Source organism: Symphalangus syndactylus, chromosome 24 (assembly GCF_028878055.3).
Source record: "Symphalangus syndactylus isolate Jambi chromosome 24, NHGRI_mSymSyn1-v2.1_pri, whole genome shotgun sequence".
Lineage (NCBI taxonomy): Eukaryota > Metazoa > Chordata > Mammalia > Primates > Hylobatidae > Symphalangus > Symphalangus syndactylus.
This window is the reverse complement of record NC_072446.2, coordinates 45028954-45050531: the sequence shown is the minus strand read 5'-3', so window position 1 is coordinate 45050531 and position 21578 is coordinate 45028954. Positions and strand designations below refer to the sequence as shown.

The window sequence follows — 21578 nt, the reverse complement described above, 5'->3', positions numbered from 1 at the left end:
TCTCCCTGCTCTCTCTAGCACCCGGAACCCCTGCATTCCTCCCACTATTAGGGTCTCCACGCCATATCAGCAGGCTGTGGCTTCCCCTTGAGCATAAATGTTTTATTGTCACCTCAGGGCTCTCAGGCAGGTGGGGCTGTTGCATGTCACAGTTGGAGGGAAGTGCCTGACATTTCACACTTTAGGAAACTGAGGCCCATGGGCGGTCAGAGAATGTCCTAAAGGCACACCAAGTCAATAGCAGAGCGGGGACCACCCCTCAGTGCTCCCTCTGGCCTCCCCATCCACCCTCCAGCTGCCCTTCCATGGTTGGGGTGGGGTGCAAGTTGGGTCCTTCATCAGCTGCCCTTGGGGCCTTCCCAGATGGGTGTTTTGTCTCGAAAGAAATGCTACCCTCATATCCCCTCATAATTGCCTCCACCACAATAATGTTCCCATCTCCCCATTAGAGATCTACTGCCCTTTCCACAATTCACAGTAATATTTGGGTGGTCAGCACCACACCAGGACTGTGCTACCCTCTGGAGTCCACTTCCAGTCACTTTCCTACGGCACAGGGTTTTTCTGCCTGGCTCCGGGTTCGGGCTGAGTCCATCAATGAGTGAACTTCAGCCCTGCAGGTCCAGACCCTGCACAACCTCCTTCCTCCTGCGGCTCCTCCTGCCATCCCACCCCCACCCCTACTCGGCCAAGTTCAGACCAGGACTCTTCTGCTCTTCCTTCGGGGTCACATGCCCCTTGCCGGGCTGCGCGCTCTGTCTTGCAAACCTCTTCTCAGTCACCCTTACCCGTTCAGTCCTTGGCGGGTCCCTTCAGCCTGGCAGTCAGCGGACCAGTGCCCAATCCCAAAGCCAGTCTCTGGGTGTGTCCCCACCCACCCTCCCATGACCTCATCTCCCCGGGGCCGGAGGGCGTGGAAAGAGGCGCAGACTGCAGAAGCATCGTTTCCCCCGCCCCACCCCGCTCCGCAGGCCCCCTGGACCGGAAGAGGGCGGGGCCGGGCAGAGGGCGCTGGCACCGCGCCGGCGCGCCCTCAGTTGGAAAGAAAGTCGATGGACGCGCGCACGGAGCGATTGGTGCTGACGTCGACGGCGGTGACCTTAATTTCGGTGTCGCCAAACTGCATGGCGGCGCGGATCTCGCGGCGGCCAGGAGGCGCGCCGGCGGTGTCCTGGCCGCAGTCGGCGGGCTCAAGCTCGAGGCTGAGCGCGCCGCATTTGCGCACGCCGGGGTCGGTGATGAAGCGCGCATCCTCCGCCGCGCAGCAGTACAGGTTGATGAGTACGCGCCGCTGGCCGGGACGCGCCGGGCAGTAGCTGCGCCGCACCTCCTCGCCCAGGGCCACCGACTGCTCGGCGGCCACGAAGCGCTCGAAGACGTCGGTGCACCAGCGGCGGCCGTCGCGAACCAGCAGCTTTTCGGGCGGGTGGCGCCCAGGCACAAAGCGGTTGAGCACGCCCACGCCGTAGGTGAGCGGCGAGCGGCGGACCCGCACCACGCCCGGCGCCTGGCCGAACAGCACCGCGCCTTTGAGGATGGTGAGGCCCACGTCGTGCGGGACCACGACACGCAGACCGCGGGCGCCCAGCGCCGCCTGCACCGCGTGCTGCAGCACCGCTGACTCGGCAAAGCCACCCACTAGGAACAGCAGCTTCACACCCTGCACCTCCGGCCGTGCCAGCAGCGCCTCTGCGGGACAGGACGGGGGGACGCGGGTGAAGGGGGCAGAGAAGAAGGGGCGGGGAAGAGAGAGCCACTGAGGCCACCACTAGGCGGCCACCGGCGCCTCCCCTCCCTAGCCTGTACCCGCCTGGCAACTAGAAAGTAGCCATTTGAGCACTTTCTTTGAGAGCTCCCGGGAGTCCTCGAGGGCTTCGCCTCCCCAACACTCATGCTCCCTACTTCTCTCCCACCACGACGTGGAGGACGAGAGATAAGGATATGCATTTACACGTATTAAACACCTAGACATTGTGTGCAAGACATTGTGCTCACTCTAGGTACTTCAGCTCATTTTATCCCTGTGATAACGTTTTGAGAACCCAATACTATCATCCCATTTTATAAATGGGGAAACTGAGGCACCAGAAGTTTTTTGCCTTGGCAAGACTACATATCAACCCCCTAGCTCTTAATCACCACTGCACTTCATCCCCCAGGTGTTCTAGATGATTCTAGGTCTCATCCCAGTGTATGGATGTGTGGAGGTTTCTAGGCACTGATGGGGGGGGAATTATTCCGCATCTGTTTGTTTATGTGGGGACGGGTGGCGGACCAAGCTCAGGTGCTCACCTATGTGCTGGATGATCCCGCTGACGGTGGGCTGAAAGAGCTCGTTCATGGCTTCACAAGACATTCGGAGCATCCCCTGTGAGGACCACTTCACGAAGTTCACGCTGTTGGTGGTAAAAGGGGCAAAGATCCATCGGTCAGGGCCCAGCTGCTTGCCCCAGTTTGGGATCCGTGGTCCTTATTCTCTACCTCTGCCTCCAGGCAGAAGTGCCTGGGCACCGACTGCATGTGGTGTCTGGAGGACTGGACCTGCTGAATGTTAGTCCCTTATCTCCACCCTACTCACTCAGAGGATTTAGTTGCCAGCCTGCTCCAGGTTCCAGGTACGAGGTCCTGGGAGGGGCCTCCCCTTGCTTTGGTGCAGGGAAACCACGGAGCATGGGCCGTTAGGGCCCGGGGTGGGGGTGTAGAGAAGGCTAGGAGGAGATAGGCATTGCCGCTTCCCCGCCATGATTCTCTCTCTTGCCCCAGTTCGGGCTGCGGATTCCGTGGGTGGAGCCTGCTGGGCTGGGGCACTCACTCGCCGCTCCCCGCCGCCCCACCCCGACGCCCTGCTGGCTTAGTGTATATGTGGGATGAATCAGGCAGACCCCCACCGTTCCTTGGGGCCCGGGACCCTCCAGTGCACGGTCATTCCCGGGTCGGCAAACCCTGCCTGAGCCCGCGGGCCTAGGACCCACCTGCTCCTGCGCAGAGCGGTCTCCACGTTGTGGCCCCGCTGCTTGCGGTAGAAGTCAATGAAGGAGAAGGGCAGCGAGATGTTGAGCGCCCCTGAACGGTGCGGGCCAGCAGTGCGCTTGCGAGCCTCGAAGGCGATGGTCAGATCTACCCAGGCTGCCGGCCGTTGCCTTTTGAAGGTGGCGATGAAGTCCTCGCCGAAGATGCGGCACAGCAGCTGCTCGAAGGCCAGGTCCACGCCCACAGCGCCATAAGGGCCCCCTGGGGTGGAGCAGGAGGCGAAGGGGGCGTCAGAGCTCACGGGGGTGTCAGCGCTCACCCGGCCGCCAGGGGGCGGTGGCGGGGCCGGAGCCCTGGTCGCGCTGGGTACCGGGGCGCCGCCTGGCTACTCACCAGATGCCTTGTAGAGCTCCTTGAGGGTGCCATGGGGCTGCTCCAGCTGGTGCACCGTCAGGTCCACGGTGCCTCCGCCGCAGTCGGCCACCACGTAGCGGTCTCCTGCGGCGGCGAGCGCGGGCACACACTCGTGGGCGGCCTCGCACCCTCAGCCCTGCGCCCCCTCCAGCCTCGCCCAGCCTCCAGCCCTGCCCCGGGTCCCAAGGCCTGTCTGCAGGGTCGGGGGAGGGACGTGAGGGGCTTCAGGTGCTTGAACCTCAGACCACCACATATGGGCGCAGGGTGTGGGGGAGAAATGGTTCCAGAGGCTCTGCAACTCCACCCGAGCGTCCACGGAGAATCCCCTGGAGGAGTGGGAGTTAGGGGCGCCGCTGTGAGTGGGGTGGGGGTGCGGGTGACTGTGAGGGGACGGCCAGGTTAGGTACAGCGGATGGAGGAGGAAGAGACGGGCTTTGCAAACATGCCCTTCCCCCCATCAGTATATGGTGCCCGGTAGGGGCCAAGGATAACTCTCCATCCCCCTTTCCCCTTACCTGCTTGCATCTCTGCCCACAGCTCTCCTACGCCCGACTCCACCAGGAACGTGCGGCTGTGGCGGGACCTTCGCAGCTGCTCCCGAGCTGGGGGTCAGGAGACAGCAGGGAGCGAGATTAGAAGGAGGTGCTCCAGCTATGGCGTTCAACTCCCATCCTCCTGCCCAGGCCCTCCGTGGGCACTGGGAGCAGCCAGTGCTTCTGAAACTCCAACCTGCTCCTGACTGGGAGAGGGCAATCCTGAACCCCAAACTCCCACCCTGTATCCAACAGCTGGGGGGAAATATTTATGGACACAGGGCCTTCCTTTAACCCAGGAGGCCTCAGGTCATGGCAAAATCAGGGTTAGAGGGGTTGGGAGGAGCGGAGGCAGGTAGGTCTTTGGAGTCTCAGAGGGGACTCAGGACTTAGGGCTTCTCCTTGCCCTGGGAGATGGCATTTGGGAGGATGACCATAGCTGTCCTTGGCCTGGGTGCCTGGTCCTGGCAGCAGGAGCTTGGGGCTGATGTGTGTCGGGGAAGATGAGGGGAGTGAAGGGGACAGCTGATGCAGTGGGCTGACTTCCTCCTTTGTCAGTACCCCAGCAATTTCCTCCTGGGGTAGGCTGTGTCTCCCCCAACCCTCAGACTCAGGGCTGGGCAGAGTCCTGCCCTCCTCAGACCTTGCTCCCCTAGGGCAAGGTGAAATCTCCACCCTGAGATTGGGCTGCCCTAGGTAGGGCATGTCCCACCCTGAGACGAGGTTGGCCTTGGGCAGGGCTGTGCCTCCCTCCCTCAGACGGGCTCCACCAGACATGTTTCTGCCTGCTCAAATTGGGCTCCTCCAGGGTGGGGACCCTCTCCCCTTCATACTAGACATGGCTGAGCTTCTGGCTTCAGTGACCCTCTGACCCTCCAAGGGTGGGTGGTGTCCCTGGGGGCAGCTCACCCTGACGGAAGCTGGAGTCGATGGAGCGGCGCTCACCCAGGCGCCTACCACCTGGGGCCCGGCCACTCAGGTCCAGGAGCTGGTGCAGGCGCAGCTTGCGGCAGTATACCGAGGCGGCCTCGGGCTCCAGGGCGATGAGTAGCTGCTCTGCATTCTCTCGGGACACTAGTCCGGCCTGGGGATGGGTGGTGGGCAGGGTCAGGCAGCACTATGGGCTGTCACACCTAAGATGGCACTGCAAGGTGGGGAACCTCGGCCTGTGGGGCTCCCACCTCCTCCATCACACCCCACCCATGTTAGGCCTCTCAGGCCCCTCTGTGCTGCACAAATTTGGAGCTGCCTCATAGCCACGCTGTGACCAGGCTGGGGAGGGAATGGCCCTGGCAAAATATGCCAAGAAGTTGCCCAGCAGGAAAAGACTCTAGACAGAATGCAGACCTAGAACCCCTGGGATCTGCCCCTTCAAATTTCCCAAGATAGCGGGGCTGCAGCAAGGTTTCCCTTCACAGGTACAAGTGGCCAGCTGAGCGCTGGCTGGGGGTGTTGCCAGAGACTCTAGCACAATGTGGAGGGGGTGTGGTGGCTCAGAGGAGGCAGTGGGGAGCCCTTTTAGCTCATTGAACCCTCTTTCTCCACTAGGCTGGTATCAGACAGTAGCCATAGGCCACCCCACTTCCAGGAGAACTTTGTTCCCAGGGAATCTGATACAGCAGGGAGGAAGCTGAAATTCCAGGCACCAAGACAGGCCAGTTGGGTGGAGAAAACACTTGAGATCTGGAATTATTTCCTTCAGGGCAGGGGATCCCTGTGGGAAGGACATTATGGTTTTGTAGGGTTCCCCAGATTCTGACCAGATAGGGGAGAGGGATAAGGGTGTGAATGGAGACTTTTACCCAGGGCCAGACTTTCCTGAGCAGCCAGGGAACAGCGTGAGAAGAAGGAGGGTGGGGAAATAGGCAAGGGGACGCTGGGGGAGCAGGTGTTTGTTCTGGCTGGGGACAGCCTTGCTTCTGTCCTGATCCTTGCACAGGGATGTCCACTGTGCTCAAGGTTAGCTCCTTCCAGTGAAAAGTGTAGACATCTACAGACCTGGCCCTGGGTCATGCCTGGCCCGTAGGTATGGGAGGATTGGGGGCCCCTCCAGGGTGTACACAGGCAGGCTTGAGATCCCTTTTGGACAGCCTAGGGTCTGTATCCAAGGCTCCAGGGTTACGACCAAGCAATGAGTCTTGAGGCTATGCCTTCTCTGTCTCCACTGGAGCTCCCCCAACTCCTTGCTCTAGACCTTTGAGCATCTCAGTGGTAGGAAGACCTGTATGCATTGGCCAGAATCGTCTCCCTTTATACTTTCATAGTCTTATTTCCCCTGCTCAAGAACCAGCAAAGGTGGGTGGTAGTGGGGGTGTCCCTCAAAATACTGATGCCAAGTGAAGTGAATGTTCTGGGTACCCTGCCTGCCACTGTGAGTGTTGGCTGTTATTCGCTCACAGCTGCTACCTCCTCTGGATAACTGCCCTCAGCTGAATGGGAATGGCCTCACTTGGAGAGGTTTCCCTCCCATTTCCCCAGAGCCAGTGGCAGACTGATACGGATGTGGAAGAAGCCGGCCCCAACTCTGTGCTACAGTTGTCCCTCTGCAGCTCCCCATGGGATCTAGCTGAGGCTAAACCTGAGGCTAGACTCCAGCCAAGACCACATCCTTCATAGCTCCTTCTTCTGTCCCGCCTCCCTCCCTCCCTCGCCTTTCTCCTGAGAAACCTTCTTCAATAGACCTCACGTATAAGACTTTCCATCTTGGGCTCTGCTTCTAGGACACCTGACTTAAGGCACTGTCTACACTGGCCTGGGCTGTGCCTGTTGTCCCTCTGTCCCCTGTTCCTGCAGGCCCACTCCCTCTCCTGGTGGGAGCAACTCTACAAACTCCCATCAGGAGGAGGCTGAATTACTTTCTACAATAACTCTATGGTCTCAAGGGTGGTGGGGTGCATGCAGGCATGGGGACAGGCCTGGGCCTTCCTGAGCAGTGTTCTCGGGCCCGCCTGCATGTTCTCACCAGGTAGGCAGCCTCCCGCATGAACTGTTTGGCTGGCTGTTTCCAGATGGCAGGCACCGTCAACACCCAGCGCACAGTGTCCTTCTCTGGCAGCGATGGGCTCTGCTCCCTCAGTTCCTGGTGCAGGAGGGGGCAGTGAGAGGAAAGCTGGCTTGGAGGGAGGGTGTCTTCAGCCCTCTGCGGAACTGGAGGTACTAATCAAACCACAGGAAGGACTTTCCAGCAGAGCTGGAAGAATCGGCCCCCCTCCCATCAGTATGGCTTGGTGCAGGCTCTACCAGACAAAAAGGGAGGAGGGTACTGGAGAAGATAACCTCTGAGCTCTGGCAGTGGCTACCCATCCAATGTCGGGGACGGGATGGGGGAGCGGTTTCGGATGAGGGGAAAATAGGGGGTCCCTGCCACAGTCGGCAGAGGTGGGGCCGCAGCGCACCTGAAGGGCGTGCTCCCTGAAGAAGCGCAGGGCATGGGCGAACACCTCCAGGGCGGGCATCGTCTTTCCATTTACTGCCTCTAGCTGGGTCTTCAAGGTGAGATCCTGGCAGGGACACAGGGCGGCTCTGCAGGAGGCCTCAGCTCGGCACTCATTTCCTGACGACCTCGCTCTTAAAATCACCCCGTTTCCTGGAGCTTTCCCTCCTCTTTACCACCGTCCCACTCTTGCCCCAATCTGACATTAGCTCTGCCCCAACCCCTGTCCTTAGTCCCACCCCTCCTGCAACCCCAGCTTCACTATTAGCCCCACCCACATTAGCCCCGCCTCCACCTCGTTTCTGAGCTCCGCCCACACCGGAGTCCGACGTCTCCCTTTAGCCCCGCCCCCTCTCAGCCACGACTCCATCGGGCCGGTCCTCACACGTTTTGGTTTTGTCCCACCCACCCCCATTAGCCCTGCCCTTTTTCCATGCTGGCCCCGCCTCCCTGTCTGGAGCCCTGTGACTCACCGTGGCACTGTGGATCTTCATCTTGAACTTCTCGAAGTAGAGCCAGTCCCGCGCCTCTTCGGGGTCCAGGTCATGGTAGTAATCGCGGGCGGTGTAGCCAAAGCTGTGGAAGGCGCCCTCTGGGGTCAGCAGCAGGCAGGTCGGGGTCTTCTGGTGGGCCACGCCCGGGTCTCCGCCCTCCCATTTCCTGCGGAGGCACAGGGCAGTCAGTGCAACCCTTCCTTCTTGGGTGGGAATCCAGGCAGAGGGAACAGCATGTGCAAAAACTTACAGATGTGAAAGAGCAAGGAGAACTAGCTATGGGTCGGCTCCATAGGCAGCAGGAGAAAATACAAGAATACTAAGGTGAGATCATGAAGAGCACAGAAGGCCATTCAGAATTCTGTCTTTGTGGATTTAAAGTAGCGAAGAGGTATGACCACATTTGCCTTTAGAAAGAAAGGTCACTGGCTCCCATGGAGCAACAGAATGCAGGGAAGGGAGCATGGAGAAAGGAAACCAAGGAGGAGGATATTGCAGCCATCCAGGTGACAGAAGGTCGGGGCTGAACTTGGGCACGATCAATGGCCATGGAGAGAAGTAGATGGATATTCTAGAGATGTTAGGGAAACATCTAGAGATGTTAGGGGCGTGGTGTCTGATGGGAAGAGAGAGCTTGGGAGGAGGCTGGAATGTCCCCCAGTTATTTCCTGTGACCTCCACAGGACAGAGACAGTGTTCCTGGATGTGTCCTTAGCCCCAGCCTGGCCTCAGTCGTGTGTGTTGATCAGCAAGACATCTGGGATGCCCTGCAGCTCCTAGAGGGCTGTAAGTGCCCAGAGCCTTTGTGGTTTCCTGTGATGTGGAAGGAAGGACAGTCCAATCTCACGAAGCTCAAGTCCCATGTATTTTGGGAGCAGTTACCTGTCTGTCTATCTCTCTATTCACCCTTCCATCCAGTCTCCAGGCCTTGGGAAGCCCCTCTTACCTCCCATCCCAGTCTGGGTTGAGAGCTTTGAGGTCTCCAATAGCTTCACCTACTGCCTGCCGACCCTCTAGGACACATTCAGAGGACTGGGGTCTTGAGGTCCCAAGGGGAGTGTTCACATAAAACCCAACAACATCTGAATGGATTTTTGAAACATGTCTATCAAAACAACTGTGTGACTTGTCAACCCAGCCCTTAGAACCTTCATTTTCTTGTTTTTATTTTTATTTCTTGTTTTATTATTTTTTATTTTCTTTTCCTTTTTACTAAACAAGGAAAAGAAAAAAGATTTGAGATGTTGGACCTAGGAATCACCTCTAGGAATTTACCCCATAGAGATTGCAGCACCAAGTTTTCTTTTTTTTTTTTTTTTTTTGAGACGGAGTCTCGCTCTGTCGCCCAGGCTGGAGTGCAGTGGCGCAATCTCGGCTCACTGCAAGCTCCGCCTCCCGGGGTCACGCCATTCTCCTGCCTCAGCCTCCTGAGTAGCTGGGACTACAGGCGCCCGCCACCACGCCCGGCTAATTTTTTTTTGTATTTTTAGTAAAGACGGGGTTTCACCGTGGTCTCGATCTCCTGACCTCGTGATCCGCCCGCCTCGGCCTCCCAAAGTGCTGGGATTACAAGCGTGAGCCACCGCGCCCGGCCGCAGCACAAGTTTTCAAAGAAGGATATTACTGCTGCACTTTTTGTAATAGTGAAAAATGAGAGGAGGAAAAAAAACCCCTAAAACTGTCAATAGGGGAATGGATAAATTATGACACATCTGTACTATGGAATACTAGGCAACTGTTCGAAGAAAGTGGTAGCTTCGTGTGTGCTGACATGAAATATCTACAAAATAGTGTTGAAGCTTTAAAACAAAGCAAGTTGTATATCTCACTTTTACTTAAAAAACACATATATGTTTGTGTGTGTTTGTCTACAAGCTTACAAAAATATTTGTGGGCTGGGCATGGTGGCTCACGTCTGTAATTCCAGCATTTTTGGGATGCTAAAGTGGGAGAATCACTTGAGGCCAGGAATTCAAGACCAGCCCTGGCAACACAGTGAGACCCTGTCTCTCCAAAAAAATTTTTTTTTTTTTTAATTAGCCAGGTGTGGTGGTGCTGCCTGTAGTCCTAGCTACTCAGGAGGCTGAGGTGGGAGGATTGCTTGAGCCCAGGAGTTTGAGGCTACAGTGAGCTATGATCACACCACTGCATTCCAGCTTGTGTGACAGAGTGAGACCCTGTCTTAAAGAAAAAAAAAAAAGAAAGAAAGAAAATAAAAAAGGCCAGGTATGGTGGCTCACATCTGTAATCCTAGCACTCTGGGAGGCCGAGGTGGGCGGATCACCCGAGGCCAAGAATTCGAGACCAGCCTGGCTAACACGGTGAAACCCCGTCTCTACTAAAAAGAAAAAAAAAATTAGCTGGGCGTGGTGGCGGGAGCCTGTAGTCCCAGCTACTCGGGAGGCTGAGGCAGGAGAATGGCGTGAACCCAGGAGGCAGAGCTTTCAGTGAGCTGAGATCGCGTCACTGCACTCCAGCCTGGGCGACAGAGTGAGACTCTGTCCCAAAAAAAACAAAAACCCCCCACAAAAGTTAGCCAGGCATAGTGGCACACGCCTGTAGTCCCAGCTACTTGGGAGGCTGCGGCAGGAGAATCGCTTGAACCCGGGAGGTGGAGGTTGCAATGAGCTAAGATTGTGCCATTGCACTCCAGCCTAGGCAACAGAGTGAGACTCCATCTCAAAAAAAAAAAAAAGGAAAAGAAAAAAGATTTGCCTATTTTATTGTTGTTTGTTATATCTCAAAAAAATTCAAAATTAAAAACAAAGTCTGACTTTCCCTTCAGTGGGTTGGGAGCTGCTCCAGTTGAGGCCGGGGACCCAGGCCTGGGGCCCATCCTCCAACTTTTGCCCCAGTGGGGAGCCCCAGACTAGGGGTGGCAGGGCCTCTGAGGAGACCCCATGTCTCGGTGACAGTACTTTTGGGACCAGGGTATGAGGAACTCCCCCCCCTCCCCACCTCACTCTCCCAACCCAGCTGCCCTCACCTCATCATGTGGATGGCCTCAGGGTCACTGGCAAAGCTGAAAGCATAGCCACTAGACGTGGTGCCAAAGTCAATGGCCGCCACCACAGAGAAGGAGGCCTGCTGGGGGGCTCGGGCCTCGGGCTTCTGAAAGTGCAAGACTTCGAATTAGCAAGCAGCCAGCAGGGACACCCCCACCCCTCACACCCCCAACACTTCCTCTGCATGGGGAAGACACTCCCCTCCACTGACTGTGGTCTAGACCAGCCCTGGACCTGGCCCACCCCACCTGGCCACCTGCTCGGGCTCCCCTGCCCTCCCAGACTCCAGGCTGAGCCTTGGACGTGTCTCTCAGGTAGCCCCAGGCAAGGTTTGGCTCAAGCTCCTGCTTTCCTGCTTCCAGCCTCTGCCCACCCTCCCTCTGGACCGCCTTAGCCCCACCCCCACCTCACACCATCTTCATAGGCAGCCACTAGTCTGGGCCCAGCTGGGAGCAATTTTGCTCCTCCAGGCAGTTTTACAGCACATGGACCAGTGTATATATTTTATCCTCTTGCTCTTTGTGGCCACAGTGACACAAACCAGACTGTCTGATTCTGTGGCAGAGAGGACAGGGCACGTGCACGTCCCCAGAGAAGTGTGTGCCTTCTTCTATGCCAGGGCTGGACTCCCTAAGAATAAGGGGGTCCCTAAGCTGGATCACCAGGGCAAGGTCATCCAGGTGGGGTGACCCACGGAGCTTGGGGGTGGGGAGATGGTGTCCTGGATACTTCAAGCTAGTACTTTCCTTTTTATTTGAGACAGGGTCTCACTCTGTCACCTAGGCTGGAATGCAGTGGTGCGATCTTGGCTAACTGCAACCTCCGCTTCACAGGTTCAAGTGATTCCCCACCCTCAGCCTCCCAAGTAGCGGGATGACAGGTGCACACCACCACGCCTGGCTAATTTTTGTATTTTTTGTAGAGATGGGGTTTCGCTATGTTGCTCAGACTGTTCTTGAACTCCTAAGCTCAAAGCAATCTGCCCACCTCGGCCTCCCAAAGTGCTGGGATTACAGGTGTGAGCCACCTCGCCCAGCCCAAGCTAATGGTTTCCAGACTATTTTTTAGCAACACATCTCCTCTCCTTCAGATATGACTTGGATTAAGGTGGGCTGTGGTCAACAGGGGGCCCAGTGCTCTGGGGACCTAGAAAAGCCACATGCTCAGAGGAACACTTGCCTCAGCCAGGCCAGCTTCAATGGCCGTGGGTGCCTCCTGTGTGGGGGGGTTGGGAGTTAGTTACATGGGGCTCACCTTCTCAGTAGAATTGTTACCCTTATAGTCCAGGGCCACCCAAGACCAATCCTTCTGGGGGGCACATGACTGGAGTGTACGGGGACAAGAGGCATGGTGGTACCCCCATCCCCTCCTCCTTCCTAGCCCAGGCCCTGCCATGACTGCCAGGCACAACCCTGTCCACACCACCCAGGCCACCCACCACTTGATCCCTGCTCCGGGCTTACTGGAGACTGCGAGGGTGTGAGGGGGGCAATGCCGCAGCTTTCCTGGGTCCTTGGGGAGCCGGGTGGGCTAGGCACTGGGGACCGCTCCGGGCTGGAGCCTGCAGAGAAGAAACGGCAGTTCATCCTGGCACAAGCAGGGTAAGGATGGCAGCGGGGCCCCAAGCCAGGCACCCAAAGGTTCTCCATCAGTCCTTGCTGGGCTAAGGCAAAGGGCTCTCTGCTGGGGAGGAGGACTGGGGGGTGTAGGAAAGACACACATGACATAGGGGCAGGAGCTGAGGGTCTGCTATCAGAGGCAATGTTTCCCTAGTGGGTGACCCATGCTTTCCCTGGGGACTCACTGTCTCCCCACTAGGGCCCCTCAGACACACAGTGTGGGAGGGGAGAGAGACAGAAAAGCATTGTGTAGCAGGGAGACTCAGTCCACAGATGGAAGGGCAGGGGAGATAGGGCAGGTGAGCTCCTGGGAGGGAGTAGAGGAGAGAGAAGCCCTCCTCCTTCAAAAGGTGGAGCTACAGATCTGACTGGCTAGGAGGTGGGGTTGCTCCCCTCCACCCTAAAGTTGGGCCACGTGGTTCTAATCAGAACTTGAGGGAACTCCGCAGGTCCCATGCCCACAAGGGCCACAGACAGGCCCAGCTGGCTGCTTGAGGAGGATATAGGAGGGGCAGCACCTCCTCCCACACTCATAGAGATAGCCCAGTCCTGAACTGGGGGTGTCCACAACATTAGGAAGTCTGATTCCCACCCCCCACCCACACACAAACACACACCCTGAGCCAGCATTTCAGGGCAGGAGGCCCCATCAAGACCCTCTTGCACGCCTGGGACTGAGCTGGACCTTTGGTGGGAGGGAGTGGAGTAGCCCTGGAGGACAGCCTCAGGCCTGGCCCCGAGGATCAGGCGGCTCATGGGGCAGGAGGGCCTGCCTGGCTGGTAGCTGCCACCACCACACTGGGCATTGCTAAGGGGCATGTGAGGAGTACTGGGGCAGCCTTGATATCCATGGACAGGCCAGGGAGGCTGGCTAGGGAGGGAGAGTGAGATCTGGTAGGAAGCTCCATGGACAGATCAGGCGGGTCCTGTGCTCCCTCAGCCACAGTCCTGTCATGTGCTGCCAGGCAGGTCTCCACTCTCCCTGGCCTTGGGGGTAACCTGGGAACACAGGCGAAGGGCCAGGCATGAGGAGGACTCTGGGAAGTGCCTGGACAGGGCCAGAGTCTGAGGTGCTGGAGGGGCAGGGACAAAATGGCCACATTTCAAGGGCTCCCTCTCCTCAGGCAGCCAGGGCAGGCTCTGGCCCTGCCACCAGCTGCAGCCTGAGAGGCCAAGTTGCTGTGGCTCGAGCTTGGGAAGGGAGGCAGGAAGGAAGGGCCCAGCCCACCAGGTCTTTGTGAATGGACTTCCTGAGGAGTGTCCCTCTTGCCTCCGGCCTCCCACCCCTGCAGAGAACCCAAGCCTGCTCCCAGACCAGGCTATGGTCAGACGCACATGCACGCGCAGAATTCTCTGCATTGCGTGCCCACCTGCAGACTATACTCCCATACACAGATCCTGTGCACAGAGACCTGCCCACAGAGACACACACTCACTGATGCACTCACACGGGGTCCTGTGCACATAGCCTGAACAAAACACATGGACATGCAAACATTCCTGTGCACACAGACCCTCCATGCACACGCAGAATTCTCTGCATGTGTGCCCACTTGCAGACTATACTCCCGTACACAGGTCCTGTGCACAGAGACCTGCCCGCAGAGACACGCACTCGCTGACACACTCACAGGGTCCTGTGGACAGAGCCTGAACAAAACACACGCACATGCATACACTCCTGTGTGCACAGACCCTCCTGGCACACACACACATGCACTCAGCCCACACTCATATACACGTGGGGGTCCTGTGAATAGACCAGTCCTGTGTGCATGCATACTCACACAGACCTGTGCACACAGACCCTTCCTGCACACACAGGGGGGTCCAGTAAACACAGACCTGCCCTGTACACATGCACACACACACACACACACACACACACACACACACACTCACTCAGAGAAGGGCTGTTGGGAAGCTCTGCGGGAGAGGTACATTGGACAACCTGTAGGTGGGTCTCAGTGCCTGCTCGTGGGTGGATCAGGGCAGAGTGGTGATGGGTCAGGGCAGAGTGGTGGGGGTTCTTACCGATGTACAGCCCCTGCAGGCCCATCTCCGGGACAGCCAACATCCTTGCAGGCCCTGTAACTGTCAACAGGAACAGACAAGCAGAGTGGGATTTATTTGTCCCTTTGTTCCCTCATCTGAATGCTTATTTATTTTATTTGTTTACTTTTGGTTGGAGTCCTTTGAAGCAAATCCTAGCCATCATGTTGTTTCACCTGTGAACTCTTTAATACATCTCTCCAAGAGATAAAGACGTTTTAAACAATGTCATCGCAACACCATTCTCATGTCTAACGAAATTAACAGTAATTCCTTAAATCTCATCTAAAGTCCCACAGTTCCCAGCTTGTCTCAAAAAATGGCTTTACTTTCTTGGAATCAGGATCCTCCTAAATGTTTTCTGGTGCCTGCTCTGTGCCAGGTGCTGGGAGATATTAGTGACCCAGAGAGACACTGTCCCTGCTGTAGAAACCAACAGTCTGATGGAGGAGATAATCAGGCAAGTGATTTTGAAATGATAAGTGTTGCTGAGTGCTAGGAAGGATAATGCTGGGTGGGAAGGGGACATGGTAAGTCTGGACGGAGGGTTGGGCTGGGCTTACCCTGCAGGCAGGGCCTGTGCACCCTATTTCAGATTTGATTTTATATGAAGGGCAACAGCAAATCTTGAAAGGTTTGAGGTGGCAGGGTGGGGTGGGGGCATGACTCAATTTGTCTTTTCTTTTTTCTGAGACAGGGTCTCACTCTGTTGCCCAGGCTGGAATGCAGTGGCACGATCTTGGCTCACTGCAACCTCTGCCTCCCAGGTTCAAGCCATTCTCCTACCTCAGCCTCCTCAGTAGTTGGGATTACAGGTGAGTGCCTCCATGCCCAGCTACTTTTTGTATTTTTAGTAGAGACGGGGTTTCACCATGTTGGCCAGGCTGGTCTCGAACTCCTGACCTCAGGTGATCCGCCCACCTCGGCCTCCCAAAGTGCTGGAATTACAGGCATGAGCCACCGTGCCTGGCTTTCCTTTTTTGTTTGTTTGTTTTGAGATAGGGTGTCACTCCGTCACGAGGAGAACCTACATCGAAAGGCTGAACAGGCCGGGCGCGGTGGCTCACGCTTGTAATCCCAGCACTTTGGGAGGCCGAGGCGGGTGGATCACGAGGTCAGGAGATCGAGACCACGATGAAACCCCGTCTCTACTAAAAATACAAAAAATTAGCCGGGCATGGTGGCGGGCACCTGTAGTCCCAGCTACTCGGAGAGGCTGAGGCAGGAGAATGTCGTGAACCCGGGAGGCGGAGCTTGCAGTGAGCCGAGATTGCGCCACTGCACTCCAGCCTGGGCGACAGAGCGAGACTCCGTCTCAAAAAAAAAAAGAAAGGCTGAACAAAGGAACATATACTGGCCAAGGAGATTGAGATGCCCCATGGTCTCATGAAGATTGTACCAAGAGATGGGTAAAGCTAGATCCCTGTAAAAGGTCCTAGATGAGACTGGAAACACTGTTTTAGTGGCCCGAGGCAGGTAAGCTTAGGTGAGGAGTGAGCAAGAGGTCACATGAGTTAGAACTTCTTTTCTTAAGATGGAGTTTCCCTCTGTTGCCCAGGCTGGAGTATAGTGACGCAATCATATTGAGCTAGAATTTCTGAAAAGCTTGGCTGAGATCAGGAATGCATGTGAGGGCAGTAGTTAGAGGGCACTAAAGCTGAAGGGAGGTGAGGAAGAATATTTATTTTCTAAGATGGGAGGGGCTCGATCCTGTCTATGAAGTTCTGGGGCCAGGCTATAGGCAGGATATTCCAAACCATCAACAGCTTTGTTACTCAAAGTGTGGGCTAAGGACCAGCAGCGTTGGTATCACCTGGAAGCTTGTTAGAAATGCAGAACCTCAGGCCCCATCCCAGACCTGCTGAATCAGAACCTGTATTTTATTTTTATTTATTTATTATTTATTTTTGAGGCAGAGTCTCACTCTGTTCCCCAGGCTGGAGTGCAGTGGCGTGATCTCAGTTCTCAGCTCACTGCAATCTCCACCTCCCAGGTTCAAGCGATTATCCTGCCTCAGCCTCCCAAGTAGCTGGGACCACAGGCATGCACCACCATGCCCGGCTAATTTTTGTATTTTTAGTAGAGTTGGGTTTCACCATATTGGCCAGGCTGGTCTTGGACTCCTGGCCTCAGGTGATCCGCCCGTCTCAGCCTCCCAAAGTGCTGGGATTACAGGCGTAAGCCACCGTGTCTGGCCTAGTTTAACAAGATTCCCAGGTGATTCAGGTGCACACTGAAGTTTGAGAAGTGTTGCTCAACAGTGTATCTCAGCCAGTCTGCAGACCACTGACACTGTGTTCTCATTGGTGGGCCTGGCTGCTCCTTTAAACAAAGGGGGAGGCTACACAGGGCCAATGCATTCCCTCTCTGTCACCAGCGGCCCGATCAGAAAGTTTTGCTACAGAACACAGGCAGACACAGAGCTGGCTCTGGCATGCCCATACACACATGCACACACCCTTGCTCACACACTTCACACAAACCAGCCCCATTGTGGACAGACACCTGGACTCCCACACACTCTTGTATGTCCAGGATTCTCCTGCATGGCCAGCACCATGGAGATTTCCAGACACTCTTGCTGTCCTCTGTACCATTGGAGGTACACAGTTGAATGCTCAGGAATCAGAATCAGAAGAAGGATGGGTGCTGGTTGTGGGCACACATATAGCAGCTGGCTGTTGAAGAGAAAAGGGAAAGCACAGAGAGGGGAGGGGAGGGTTCTTAGGAGCCTGGGGCAGGAGCCCAGCTCAGGATGATGAAGTGGGATGCTGAGCTGGGTCCTGCCAGCTCATGCGAGCTGATTCTTTCTATCCCTTCCCAATTCTGCACTCAATGACATCACATTGGTAGCTTCAAATCAGTCATGGCTGGGAGTATTTACACGACAGAAATTGGCAAGCACTACAAATCAGGATTTTATCCTTCTTCCAGAGCTGATTGGAAACCATTAACCAGCATACTACTGGATCAAGGTCTCGAGGGAGGAGCTGGCAGCCCTATTTGTATGTTGTTCTGATTCTTCAGCAAACACTTATCAAGATTCTTCATGCCAGGCTCTGTGCTAAGCACTGGGGAACCACTTTGCTGAATGAATGAATGGATTTTCTGGACCAAGGCTATTGTACCTGGAGGAGAAACAACCTAGAACCATCAGAAAAAAAAGACTCTGGGCCGGGCGCCGTGGCTCACTCCTGTAATCCCAGCACTTTCAGAGGCTGAGGCAGGTGGATCACCTGAGGTCAGGAATTCGAGACCAGCCTGGCCAACATGGTGAAACCTTGTCTCTACTAAAAATACAAAAATTAGCTGAGCGTAGTATTAGATGCCTGTAATTCCAGCTACTCAGGAGGCTGAGGCAGGAGAATCGTTTGAACCTGGGAAGCAGAGGTTGCAGTGAGCCAAGATCACGCCATTGCATTCCAGCCTGGGCGAGAAGAGCAAGACCCCATCTCAAGAAAAAAAAAAAAAAATACTGAGTCCTCGCTCTACACTGGATTCCACATCCAAACCATGGGCCTATACTCTTCCCAGCTATCAGAAGTTTGCCCAGTTATCTACTGTCTCTCATTGTGCGATATGCTGAGTGCCCCTATGCTGGGGTTTCAGGGATGGCAGGAGCCTATTATGGCACCTGGCGTGAGTGCATCATGCCACATCTCTGTGCCTCAGTGCCCTTTCCTGTAGAAGGGTGACACAAAGGGCTTATGTTAACAAGTCCAGATATGCAAGGTGTTGATAAAAGCAGGGAGTTGGGCAGGTTTGAGCGGTGTTCTTTCCCTTCGTGATGCGGATTCTGAATTTTCTTGTTAGATATTTTGGTCTTACTGAGAATTGCATTCTAGTCATCATGAGTTCTTTAAGGAAGGAGGTAGGAACTAAATCAATTTGTGTTAAAGGCTGGGTGTGGTGGCTCATGCCTGTAATTCTAGCACTTTGGGAGGTCAAAGTGGGTGGATTGCTTGAGCTCAGGAGTTCGAGACCAGCCTGGGCAACAGCAAAACCCCATCTCTACAAAAAATACAAATACTAGCCCGGCGTGGTAGTGCATGCCTAGAGTCCCAGCCACTTTGGACGCTGAGGTGGGAGAACTGCTTGAACCTGGAAGGTTGAGGCTGCAGTGAGTCATGATCACACCACTGCACTCCAGCCTGGGTGACAGAGTGAGACCCTGTCTCAAAAAAAAGAAAAAATTGTGTTAAAGAAGGAGGATCCCACGGATTCTGAGAGGTGGAGGTAAGCCAAGAGGTGGCTGACTGCCAAGTGAGCACACACACCCAGGAACACTTAAGGAGAATGCTGACCACAGAACACGGGACAAGCCCAGCTCCCAAGAGCTAGGTCTAGGCAGAGTCCACAGCTGAAAATGAGGGGAGGCTGAGCCCCGCTTCAGGGGCCTACTAATTTCAGACTGGTGGTGCCTATGGGTTTGAGAGTAATTGAGTGGGACAGTTTGATTTACACAGAAAGGAACTCCATTTCCTGGCTACAAGCACATGCCAAACTCTGGCCCCAGCCTGATCCCTAACCCTGCCCATGGACTGACCCCTAACTCTTGGCTTCATATTGACCTCTAGTCATCAGCTTCACCCTGACCCCTGGCCCAGACTTCTACCCAATAGACAGGGCCTATTAGTCACTGGGGACCAGGATAGAGTGTGGCCCAGGAGGAACTCACAACCAGAGACTCCCATCCCAGAGTATCCCCTGGTCTTACAACAGCCTAGGACGAACTCTGCCCCCCCGCCAGCCCCCGCTCCTTTTTTTGAGACAGGGTCTTGCTCTGTTGCCCAGGCTGGAGTGCAGTGGCACAATCATGGCTCACTGCAGCCTCGACCACCTGGCCTCAAGCGATCCTCCCACTTCATCCTCCCAAAGTGCTGGGATTACAGGCATGAGCCACCTTTGCCTGATAGAATCCTTGGAGGATCTCTTCCTGGGTGGGGTGTTTCAGCTGGCCACTCATGTCCCCAGGAGCACTACGGGAATGCAGTGTTCTGGGTTTCAGGGCTCCACACGATGCCTGTGTAGACAAAGAGCCCACCCAGGTCCTTCCAGCTCCCCTCCTCACTAGGACCCTGCCTCTTCCGCCTGCCGCTCTCTGCTCAGCACCCAGCCAGCCCTGTAATGGAACAGGACTCCGTCAGCGGGCTAAGTGAGGCCACAGGCGTTTCTTCCAAGCCACAGACTGGGCCAACCAGGGCCCAAAGCACAGATCAGAAACGGCACCCAAAGGGCTGCCCCACTCTGTTCTGGAGAGGAGCCCTTAAGAAGATGGGGCCATGTGTGGCTGAGTGAGGTGGCTGCCCCATCCTGCGCTGGGGCAGGGAGTGACAGAAATGGCCTCCCATGGCCCCTCCCTGTCCTCATCTTTGCTTTCCATACATCCTGCCGCACCCCCTTGGGTCCTCATCATGGGAGCAGCCAGTTCACAAACAACAGAGCCCCTCCCATGCTCTGCCCACAGCCCCCCATTACCCCTCTCGCCTGGGATTCCTGCGCTGCGTCTGCTTGCCGGAGAGTCCCTAGTTTCGTGCTCACTCCCTTCCAGTCTCTCTCATCAACACACGCTAGCCTCACAGACAGGCTCCACTGCCCTAGTGGGAACCTGGACCCCACCCCACCTGGACCTCAAGCTGGCCCGGAAGACCAGGTCCCAGCCTCAGACCCTGGCACCTGGACCACTCAGTACTCTGTTGCGCTTCGGGACCACAGGCCTGGGACCCCCGAGGCACCCCCCAACACACACACATACACTCAACTCCCAGGTTTCCACCTCAGACCTGGGCACCGGGTCCCCCAAATTGGCTCCCTGGAGCGCGCCCCAGCTCACACCAGTCCTGCCAGCCCCTAAGACACAGGAGTTTCTCCAGCCTAAGCCTCTGAGCAGCTGTGCGAGGGACAGGGGAGGTGGTCCCCCGAAACCCAGGTGGGAGACCAAGGTCGCTGCCCCAAGTGCCTTCCCGAGCACGCAGCCTCGCTGAAGAGGGGGGCTTGCAGATCTGTCCCCACCAGACACCCGGAGTCTGGAGGTTTTGGTGGGGTCTCAGCCGACAGCCCGGGACGGCAAACCTCCTCGCCTTTCCCCACTCGGGGCGCCCAACAGCCCCCTCCCCAGAACTCACCTCCGCCCTCCCGACAGCTCGAGCCCCGTCCAGCCGCCGCGATCCCGGGCCCGCAGCCCGGTGGCCGTGCCTGCTGCGGCGGCCGCAGTCCTCGACGTGCGCCCGGTCCCGAGGCCTCCCGCCTCCTCGCGCCGCCCACCCCGCCCGCCCGCCGCCCCCTCCCCCAGGCCGGATGGCCGCGCCGCCTGCGCCGCCGGGTCGGCCCGCGCTCCCGGCCCAGATGTGCGAGGCCGGGGCGGGGCCTGCCTGCGCGGGCCTCCGCCAAGGGGCCCAGCCTGGTCCCGCGTCCAGGGCCCCTCCCTGAGCCCCTCCTGCGCCTCCCCCGCTCCGCTAGCAGCCCAGGGTGTGGGAGAAGGGAGAGGGGACGGCGTAGGGAGGGGAAGAGGAATTCCAGACCCTCGTCGGCCTCCTGCGGTCCAGCTGCTGAGGGGCTCCCCTGCCCCGCCCCCACAGGCCCACCTTGGGGCTCAGCCTCGGCCCCTTCAGCGAGGGCCCAACAGCCGAGGGGGAAGGGCCCACCCTAGACCCCTCCACTTCCCTGCCCCAGACCCCTCCAGTCCCTTGACCCAGAACCCTCTCTCCTCCCACCCCCACTGCCCCTACAGTTTCCCTAGCCCGGTCCTCAGTGGCCAGAAAAGAGGCAGAATTGCGGATGAGGGCAGGCCCTCGGGTCCCCAGGCTAGGCCTAGCTCTGTCTTTGCTCAAGTTCAGACGACTGAGGCGCGGAGTCTCACAGACTGAGGCCCCATGCCCCGCAAGGGGACCACTCTGCACCAAGGGGCACCCAGCCTCTCCTCCGAGGCTCACGGCCTTTTTCTTGTCCTAACCGGAGCCCTTTTGGGGATGCTGGGACTTGGCCTCCAAATAGGGGGTTTGTGGGGTGAAGATCTCTTTCTGGGCTGGGAACCATGGCTTATGCCTATAATCCAGCGC

The 21578-nt window shown here is 56.8% G+C and overlaps 1 protein-coding gene across 5 annotated transcripts; it reads right to left on the bottom strand.

Moving 5' to 3' along the window:
• Nucleotides 1-87: 87 nt before the first annotated feature.
• HSPA12B (heat shock protein family A (Hsp70) member 12B) lies at nucleotides 88-20766 on the bottom strand. 5 transcript variants are annotated; one of them, XM_063633495.1, is made up of 14 exons: nucleotides 20646-20729; nucleotides 17026-17198; nucleotides 14503-14562; nucleotides 12313-12410; nucleotides 10831-10955; nucleotides 7824-8010; nucleotides 7313-7417; nucleotides 6880-6996; nucleotides 4827-5001; nucleotides 3900-3986; nucleotides 3364-3468; nucleotides 2973-3231; nucleotides 2293-2396; nucleotides 680-1689 (listed from the first exon to the last, which is right to left on the bottom strand). In XM_063633495.1, exons 2-14 carry the CDS (start codon nucleotides 17078-17080, stop codon nucleotides 1034-1036), a joined length of 2133 nt encoding a protein of 710 aa, XP_063489565.1. In that variant the 5' UTR covers nucleotides 17081-17198; nucleotides 20646-20729; the 3' UTR covers nucleotides 680-1033. The 5 variants fall into 5 exon arrangements, with proteins under 5 accessions (XP_055121280.1, XP_055121282.1, XP_063489565.1 ...); XM_055265305.2 differs by lacking the exon at nucleotides 17026-17198 and having other exon boundaries at nucleotides 88-1689; nucleotides 20646-20754; XM_055265306.2 differs by lacking the exons at nucleotides 17026-17198; nucleotides 20646-20729 and adding an exon at nucleotides 20354-20387.
• Between the last annotated feature and the right edge of the window lie 812 nt (nucleotides 20767-21578).

Coding starts and splice junctions, on each gene's coding strand:
- HSPA12B (XM_063633495.1), bottom strand. CDS start 17,080: ATGGTGCTGGCCATGCAGGAGAATCCTGGACATACAAGAGTGTGTGGG. Junction 3,469..3,899: donor GTGGGCAGAGATGCAAGCAG/GTAAGGGGAAAG, acceptor TCGCCGCCGCAG/GAGACCGCTACGTGGTGGCC. Junction 3,232..3,363: donor GGAGCTCTACAAGGCATCTG/GTGAGTAGCCAG, acceptor GCTCCACCCCAG/GGGGCCCTTATGGCGCTGTG.